At 39.6% G+C, this 9,812-nt stretch overlaps 1 protein-coding gene across 1 annotated transcript; it reads left to right on the top strand.

The window, feature by feature from the left end:
• Window positions 1-7,758: 7,758 nt before the first annotated feature.
• Window positions 7,759-8,697, top strand: LOC116091928 (olfactory receptor 1J4-like). The gene has a single exon (XM_031373350.1). The coding sequence runs from the start codon at window positions 7,759-7,761 to the stop codon at window positions 8,695-8,697; it is 939 nt and encodes a 312-aa protein (XP_031229210.1).
• Window positions 8,698-9,812: the final 1,115 nt, after the last annotated feature.

Consider the following 9,812-nt stretch of genomic DNA (forward strand, 5'->3'; position numbering starts at 1 on the left):
CCTCCTCCTCCTCCTCCTCCTCCTCCTTCCTTGTGACATTCACTTAGTGGTACCAGCTTGTGCATTGGTATAGAGGCTACCTATTGGATCATAGATAGCTTTTCAGGAACCAAATCCTTAACTAAAGCTGACTCCCTAACTGCTGAAAGCTGATATTTTTTCAGCTAGACATGGAAATCATGCCCACTTCCCTCATTTATGTTAGGATTTTTTCTGGATTGATCTTGCACTGGTCTTGTAATTGCTGTCTTAGCTTCTGTGACTTCATATGTGAACCTCCCATGTTGTGTCTGGGAAACTTTTTCTCTGTAATATTCCACTGCCTTTGGTTCTTACAATTTTTCTAATACTACTTCTGTGATCTTTGAGCCTTTGGAAGAAAGGCTGTATATAGATGTCTCATTCAGGGTTTTCGCTCTGAAGTCTCCCTCTGAGTGGATCTGCACAAAAGTAGACTATCCAACGAGGACTGAGAGACACATGTCCCTATGACTATAAAAGAATGTAGTGGAAATTCACTATGTCCATTTAGCAGAATAATAGTAGTAGGCTCTCCTTTCAGTATTATGAACTTCCTACTCACAAGTTCTTATCCTTCTAACATTGCCAAATGTTAAATTCAAGTAGAAAGTGGTTAGTTACTCCCAAAATATTTGTGCTATTATTACTACTAGAACCCTAAAAATAACTGAGTAAAGTTTCATTTTATATTTAAAAAAGCTTTTTAAATAAGCTTATTTTAAATAAGCTTTTTAAAAAAGATTATTGTATAATAAGATCACTGTTTCCTTGATTATTTGAGAATTTCATGCATTCATGTGATCTGGGCATATCATGCCAGCTCAATTACTATTTTGCAGGGTTCATACCTTAGTAAGACTGATGTTTTTTTTCCACTTTGGTAGTTTTTATAGCACCTTCGAGTACTATGAAAATTAGCCAGTAGGGATGATTCTTCCAATTGATTACCAGCTGGATTTCTACATGTTCTATAACTTTAATTATGTGGTATCTTCAGCAATAGGGACTCATGTTTACTCTCCAGAACCTGATAGTGAGACCATAATATTACTATTCTTGGTATACATGTCTAATTCAAGATATGACTATGTCCATCTTCTTAAACTTAAAAACAAAACAATTCTTTGCTGGATTGTTCATGTGTAATACTTTTAGTCTCTATTTTATTAATTTATACTTTAATACTTACTGTTATATACTTAGCTTTCGTTTAGCTTTTTATTTTTCTAGAACCTTGTGGTATATCATTATATTATTTGTTTGAAGTCTTTCTGAATTGAAAAATTAAAAAAATATTATTTTATTTAATGAGTGTTTTGTCTGTGTATATGCCAGTGCACCACTTACGTGCCTGTTGCGGATGGGCCTGGTGCTATTTATATGTTGACGCTAATTCCACTCTCCTGGGAGGGGTTGCGGACAAAGAGTGAGTCATACTCAGGTGACTTCTTGTGAACCAATCCCCTAATGAATAAAGGAGCTAATCACTGGGCGAGTAGGCGGGACTTCTGGATTGGAGAGAGGAAGAGAGGAAGCAGGAGAGAGTTAGGTCTTTTTTGGACAGGGATAGTGTGAGGACAAGATATAATTACAAGTGTCTCCTGGTTTCAATGGCGGATCTGTCAGGATTCACCACAGGAAGATTTAGATTTAATAAGGCTTAAGAGATTAGGATTTTAGTTGTTGGGCCCAGTGATTGAGTTACTATTGTTTTTGAACTAAGTTTGTGTTGTGTTTTCCTTCACACGGTGTCTTGTCTGGGTTCAAGACAGAAAGGTATGGCAGCAAATTGTGCACCACAAAGGCTGTGGGGGGTTTGAAGCATGGGGCTGGTGTGGTAGCAACCTGCCAGAGGGAACTTGGCGAGTTGGGTGGAGACGTTTCGGGAGCTCCAGGCTCGAGAGTCTCCATGAGATAAAACAGGTCAGCCATTACTCACCAGAGCACGTCTGGTCAAGCCGCTGGGAAGGAGAGTTGACATCACAGGGCGGGAACATGCCAGTCCATTTTTTTTTTAATTATTAGATGTTTTCTTATTTACAATATCTTCTTTCCCAGGTTCCCCTTAAAAAAAAAAAAACTAAAACAATCCCCTGTTCTCTCCCCACTTCCCCTGCTCACCATCCCATCCCTTCTTGCTTACTGGCCCTGGCATCCCCCTACTCTGGGGCATAGAACCTTCATAGAGCCAAGGTCTTCTGCTCCTATTGATGACCGGCTGCTGGAGCCATGCATCCCCCCCATGTGTACTCTTTGGTTGGAGTTTTAGTCCCTAGGAGCTCTGAGGGTACTAGTTAGTTCATATTGTTCCTCCTAAGGGACTGCAAACCCTTCAGCTCCTTGGGTCCTTTCCCTAGATCCCTCATTGGGGACCCTGTACTCAGTCCAATGGATGGCTGTGAGCCTCTACTTCTGTATTAGTCGGGTACTGTCAGAGCCTCTCAGGAGACAGCTATCTCAGGCTTCTGTCCTGCAACATGTGCCTACTGGCCATGGAGTTCAAAAGAAGGCTTGGATCCTCTGGAAGTGGAGTTATAAAGGCTTGTGAGGTGTTATGTAGGTACTGAGAACTGAATCTGGATCTTTTGGAAAAGCTGCCAATGTTCTTCTAACCCACTGAGAGATCTGTCCAGCACAATTTGTTTAATTATTTTTACATTATTTATTCTCTGTCTGTCTGTCTGTCTCTCCCTCCCTCCCTCCCTTCCTCTCTCTCTCCCTTACCTTCTTTCTCTGTGTGTTGGTGTAGATCAGAGGACAACTTTCATCAGCAAATTATTCCTTTCCACCATGTAGGTTCAGAGATTGAATTATGTCACCAGGATTGGTGGCTTGTAACTGTTGAGCCATCTCAATGTCCCTTCTATGACTTTTTAAAAACATGAACACTTATAGCTATAAACTTTCCTCTTAGTACTACCTTAGCTATATCTTAGATGACCTGTGCATTCACGCTAGCATTTTCATTTGTTTCTAGATATTAGATTCTGTATTTGGTTGAGATCAGCTATAACCCTTAGCTGGGACTCACTCAAAAGTTCATGTCAAAGGTTTGGTTTTAGGGTGGCAAAGCTGTAAGGTGAGGGAAACTTTAAAAAGTGAGGTCTATAGCAAGGGTGTCTGTTTGGCTTCCTGTTGTTTCCAGTTACTGACACAATCAGGCCTTTCGTTCCCATGCACTCCTAACATGATGTGCTTCTTCATTACAGGCAGTAAACAATGGAGACAACTGCTCATGGGCTGAAAGCTTCCAAACTTGATAAATTAGGTTTGCATTCCACAAGTTTATTGCCTCAGGTATTTCGTGATAGTGGTGGCTTCATGACTAATATTGTGCCCTTGACATCAGGACACATAGTTAAGTGACTCTTGGGTGAGGAGTTTAATATTTGCTCAGCTACATGCTCCTCTGGGCAAGCTCCTCCCCAAGGACTGGCAAGAACTGAAGCTAATTATTCTTCTTGATTCCTTTTCTAACCAGGATCTCTGGGACTCTCCCTGAGTCTTATTGTATCCTCCCACTTATTTTTATGGAGCTCAAGGATAGACATAGAAAGATCAGAATTTCCTGGGATAGCATAAGATTTCTAGTTACTATTATTTTCTTGTTTTTGACAGCTTTAGTGGAATCCAAGGCCTCAGAGAGGTGGGTTATCAGATGCCTGAGTAAACTAAGGACTGGCAGAGGTTAGAAAGAGCTGTGAGCTCTTGAGGGCAAGGTATGTCTCTGTGTCTATGTGTCTTTGCATATGGTCTTCATTTTCTCTGTCTGTCTCTCTGCCTCTGTCCCTGCCTCTGTCTCTGTCTCTGTTTCTGTCTCTCTCAGTTATATGTCTGGTGTCTCCGTGTGTTATATAACTGACTAGTTTTTCCCTTTCTAGACTCAGAACACACAGATCTGAATTAGGCCCACAAGAGTGGATCATTTATGTGTGTTTTGGAGTCTCCCAATTAGTTTGTTTCTTCTAAAAGATTTGTCATTCAGTTAACTCCTTTTCTTTCATCTATGAGCAAACACAGTCAAGTAAGGGAGACAGAAAAGTCTGAAGACCAGCTGACTGAATGTTGTGTGATAGCCCTTCTCCAAAGCAGAGATGGAAGGTTCTGGTTTCACCACATGTTTTATAAACTCATTTCCTTTTTTGAATTGGCCTATAGATTGTAGGTGTCTTTTGCATATAATCTCTATTCTTTTGCTTTAAGAAAAGATCTGTTCATATTTAATGCCATGTATTAGTCAATGATTTATATTCAACATTCTTTGAACCATTTGTCATTAACAAAAGAGAAATACTTATTTGTGTTTTAAATAAAACTGACATAGGAAATAAAAAACAAAACAAAACAAAAGACCCCCAAAACAAACAAAACAAAACAAAAAACAAACAAGAAAGTCTGAAGACAGCATAAATCCAGCAGCCCAAAATTGTCTTTTGTATTTGCTTGTTTTTATACATGTGGGTGTGTGTGAGATTGCATTTTGTCTGAGTCATATTTGGTATCTGATTGCATGTCATTGAGAGTGGTGTATGTGTGTGGCCTTTTGGATTATTCAGAGGTAATGTTTATGTGATATGCCTGTGAGTGAAAGGGGCTCAGAGATTCACTGACTGAACACCTTCATGTATGTTAGTCATGGGTTAGTGGGAACCTGAATTGTTCTGAGTGTTAAACATGTGTGCAACATGTATATTTTTTTTTGTTTCCTGAGGAGATGAGGTATATGTATGTATTTGGTATATTTTTTAATGTCTTTTCCATGACCCATTTGGCTTTGCATTTGGTTGTCTTGTGTGTGTGCATATGTGTTTGTGTTCCTATGTGTGTATGTGTGTCTATATTCAGAGTATGATCTTATCCCTCTGAGATGTAATTGTTTTGTATTGTTGAATGAATTGTGCTGCTTTTAAAGTGTCTGCATGTGAGTATGAGAGTTATTCATGTGCTTTGTATAAAATATTACAGGTTAGTTATGAATTTCTTGTTAAGACTCTGTGAATGCCATCCCTTGTTTAGAATAACTGTAACCGGTAAAAATTCACAAATCAACATCTCAAGTGTCTGCATGTATGTGTGCATGTACAGTAAATGTCTGTTTCATCGATGTGTTTCGAGGCTCTGGTTGGTCCCTGAAAAGTCACTTATCTCCTTGGTAGTCTTTCAACAGTTCTGATTCTACATTGGGCAGACAGGCTCATATGTATTCCATTACCATGCAGCTCTTATCTAATGATAAGTAAACTATAATTGTGCCTAATCACACAAAAATATGGATCCTTATACTTTTATCGTGGCAGTAGATTTAGAGGTAGATTCCTTATTACTCAAGGACAGTGACCAGCCTAACTTTACAGACATATTTTGAGGAATAAATGAGCCAGTATATTATTGAAAGTCATGCTTGGTATATCATAGTCAGTAAAAGGAAATTATTATTGTCTTTCCTCAAACCCAATGTTTTGCTGGTGGAGGCTCATTAGTTCAGTATTATCTAGGGAGAGAACACATAGAAACCAGGGAAAACTTGCCTTTCAGACTTGCTCTCACACTTCACAGTCAGACTCATTCCTTCCTGCAAAGCCCTATTTACAGCAGCCTTTCGGGGTTTGTGAGTGCTTTCCTTTGGCTTCCTGAGATGATATAGTATCTGTTAGTGAGCAGCCAGGCCCCTGCATTGGAATCTTGTCTTCATTTTTCTTGGGGGCCATGCACTATAATAACCTGGTGCAGGCGCAAGTTCCTATAGGATGACTCTGCAATGCCCAGCCATGACATAACATAGAGACCTCTCAGAACATCTCTGTCCATGGTCAAGATCAATTTATTTGTTTATTTGTGTTTTTCTCCCCACACCCCATCTCTGTATGTGTGTGAACGCAACCATGTGACAGAGTGGATAGGCAGGTCAGAGGACAGCTTGGAGTTGACTCTCTTATTCCACCATGTAGGTTCCAGGGATCAAACTCAGGCCATCATGTTTGGTGACAAGTACCTTTACTCACCAAACCAGTGATTCTTAACCATCCTAATGGTGCGATCCACACAGTTCCTCATGTTGTGGTGACTCCCAACCATAAAACTATTTTCTTTGCTGCTTCATAACTATAATTTTGCTATTATTATGAACCATAATGTGAATATTTTTATAAATAGAGGTTTGCCAAAGGGCTCATGTTCTCCTCCTCCTCCTCCTCCTCCTCCTCCTCCTTCTCCTCCTCCTCCTCCTCCTCCTTGTCTTCCTCCTCCTCCTACTACTACATGAGAACTACTGCAACCATCTCACTGACCCCAAATACATATACTTTGTCTTGAAAGAAGTTAAAACATAGAAATCTTTTGTAATTTGTGTGCTGTATAAAATGTGGGTGGCACCCTTTTGTAGGACTTTAGAAAAAAAGTAGAGAGTACTATATAGCATCTTTGGATACTTTGGTGAGTGCAGAATGTGATTTCTGTTAGGAATGATTAAGAGCAGGAATTCTGCCAGTCAAGCACACATCATAATTTTACCTAGTATACTAGCCTGCAGATGACTTAGATGCTCTAACCTTATTTCATCACTGTTAAAATGGATATAATAATATGTCTGCTAAGACCATCGTGAGGATCGAATTGGAAAACGTGTAAAACATTGAGATCAGAATTTGATGCTAATTTAATGTTGCCTTGGAAACTAGATCTGCACCCTTATGGTGACTGGTAATTTGGAAGGACTCAGAACTGTTAAGACTTTAACAATTCTATTTTAACTTAAAGTGTTTTACATTATTAAAAATAATTGATAATTACCACTTAATTCTCTCTATATGAATATTAAAATTACACACATGAGCTTTTGCAGTACTCTTTTCTTATTTTTCCCAAAGGAGCTTGGTTGTGTTACAGAAAAAAAAGTAAATAAATATTCTTAGTAGCTTGGAAAAACAAACAAACAAACAAAAACCTATGTAAATGATGTGTGCCTGTTTCTTATTGTCCATTTCCCATTTCAGAGTAAAGTACTGAGACTGTCTTGATATGAAAATACAATCTCTTACACAGAGACACAGTTGTTTGTTCACTGCTATTGTACATGTGCTTATATAGGAGTTTGTGATGGGGTTAAGATTCTTTCTAAGTAAATATGGGTTAAGCACAGTGCTGGTAACCTTAGTTTCTTTGGAAATATATTTCTTTAATGTAAAAGTGTGATGTATCAGGAGAAGTTAGAATAGGAGATGTTTATTTATTATTCATGCCCTAAAAATCAAGGGAAGCATTGTTGATGTTGAAAAGAATGGATGAGTGATGAATTAGTGAGTGTGCACGAGTATGAAGGTGAATACAACCCACAACATGCTTAAATAAAAATATCTTTATGGAATACATCAGTAAGTTACAATATTTGCCAATAAACATTTAGAAATACATGAGTAAATTTCTGTTTCAAAACAAGCAACAATCCCTCGAAAATATAAATATAAAACAAGCTACACAGTCATATGTTGTGCAGCATATGAATGCCAAGATTTTTATTATTGTAGTACAGATAAGAAAATGCCATTTAAATCAATTGGGTACTATCAAAAGAAACTACTTTTAAGTAGAAAGTAAATAGAAACCAAATTGTGAAAAGTTCTCTAGCATTCATGCAGACTAATTACTTGCATTTAAAGCAAAGAAGAATCATACAGAAAAGAAGACTGCAATACTGTGATGGCCATGCTCAATGGCATTTCATTTTTTCTAACTCCCAGCATGATGAAGGAGAATCAGAGCACTGTGTTCGAGTTCCTCCTCCTGGGGCTCCCCATCAGACCAGAGCAGCAGAACATCTTCTTCATTCTGTTCCTGGCCATGTACCTGGCCACAGTGCTGGGGAACCTGCTCATCATCCTTCTCATCAGGCTGGACTCTCACCTCCACACCCCCATGTACTTCTTCCTCAACCACTTGGCCTTCTCTGACATCTCTCTTTCATCCATTACAGTTCCCAAAATGCTGATGAATATCCAGGCTCAGCAACATTCCATCTCTTATAAGGGATGCATCTCTCAGATGTACTTTTTCGTTTTGTTTGGCTGCCTGGACAATTTCCTTCTTGCAGCAATGGCCTATGACAGGTATGTGGCCATCTGTCATCCACTGCACTACATCACTGTCATGAGGGAGGAGCTCTGTGTCTGCCTAGTCGCTGGGTCCTGGTTCTTCTGCTGTGTCCATGCCCTGCTGCACACTCTCCTCTTGATCCAACTGTCCTTCTGTGCCAGTAATACCATCCCCAACTTCTTCTGTGACCTCACTGCCCTCCTGAAGCTGAGCTGCTCAGACGTTTCCCTCAATAAGCTCGTCATCTTCACTGAGGGAGGATTACTTTTCATCCTGCCTCTGAGTAGCATCATGGGGTCTTATATTCTCATAGGACGCACTGCTTTGAAGACCACATCCACAAAGAGATTCATTAAAACCTTTTCTACCTGTGGTTCCCATCTCATTGTGGTGTTTTTGTACTATGGGACACTTGCAGGTGAATACTTTTTCTCTTCATTCCAGAACCCCAGCGACAAAGATATAATTGCTTCTGTAATTTATACAGTAGTCACACCCTTGCTGAACCCTTTCATCTATAGCCTGAGGAACAGAGATATAAAACAGGCTCTAGAAATAGTTGGCACTAGGATCAACTGCTTTAAGTGAGAGACATTCACCCCACTTGTTATGGACACTTAGCTGGATATTTCCTAAAATGATCATATAGTTGTTATTTCTATATGTTTAATATAATATTATATATTATGTTGTCATGTGCTAGATTTTCTATTTTTGTTTGGTTGCTTGATATGGTTCTGGGGTTGATCTCAGGGACTCACTAATGGTAGGCTTCATCTTTTTTTTTTCTTCTCTTTTTCTTTTTTTAATGAGATGTTTTCTTTATTTGCATGCCATATAACATCTCCTTTCCCAGGTTCCCCTCTGAAAAAAAGAAAAAAAAAACCAAACCCCTGTTCCCTCTCCTCTTCCCCTTGTCACCACCTCACCCTCTCCTGCTTACTGGCCCTGGCATTCCCCTACACTGGGGCATAGAACTTTCACAGGACCAAGGGCCTCTCCTCCCATTGATGACTGACTTGGCCATCCTCTGCTATACATATGCTGCTAGAGTCATTAGTCCCACCATGTGTACTCTATAGTTGGTGATTTAGTCCCTGGGAGCTCTGAGGGTACTAGTTAGTTCATACTGTTGTTCATCCTAAGGGGCTGCAAACCCTTCAGCTCCTTGGGTCCTTTCTCTAACTCCTTCATTGGGGACCCTGTGCCCAGTCCAATGGATGGCTGTGAGCCTCTACTTCTGTATTAGTCGGGTACTGTCAGAGCCTCTCAGGAGACAGCTATATCAGGCTCCTGTCATCCAGCACTTGCTGGCATCCACAATAGTGTCTGGTTTTGATGATTGAATATGGGAAGGATTCCCAGGTGGAGCAGTCTCTGGATTGTCCTTCCTTCAGTCTCTGCTCCATACTTTGTCTCTACAACTCCTTCCATGGGTATTTTGTTCCTGCTTCTAAGAATGAATGAATTATCCACACTTTGGTCTTCCTTCTTCTTGAATTTCTTGTGGTTTGTGGATTGTATTTTGGGTATTCCGATCTTCTGGGCTAATAACCACTTATCAGAGAGTGCATACCAAGTTTATTCTTTTGTGATTGGGTTACCTCACTCAGGATGATATTCTCCAGATCCATCCATTTCCCCAAGAACTTCATAAATTTATTGTTTTTAATAGCTGAGTAGTACTCCATTGTGTAGGTGTA

The sequence above is a fragment of the Mastomys coucha genome, unplaced genomic scaffold (genome assembly GCF_008632895.1).
Source record: "Mastomys coucha isolate ucsf_1 unplaced genomic scaffold, UCSF_Mcou_1 pScaffold15, whole genome shotgun sequence".
NCBI lineage: Eukaryota > Metazoa > Chordata > Mammalia > Rodentia > Muridae > Mastomys > Mastomys coucha.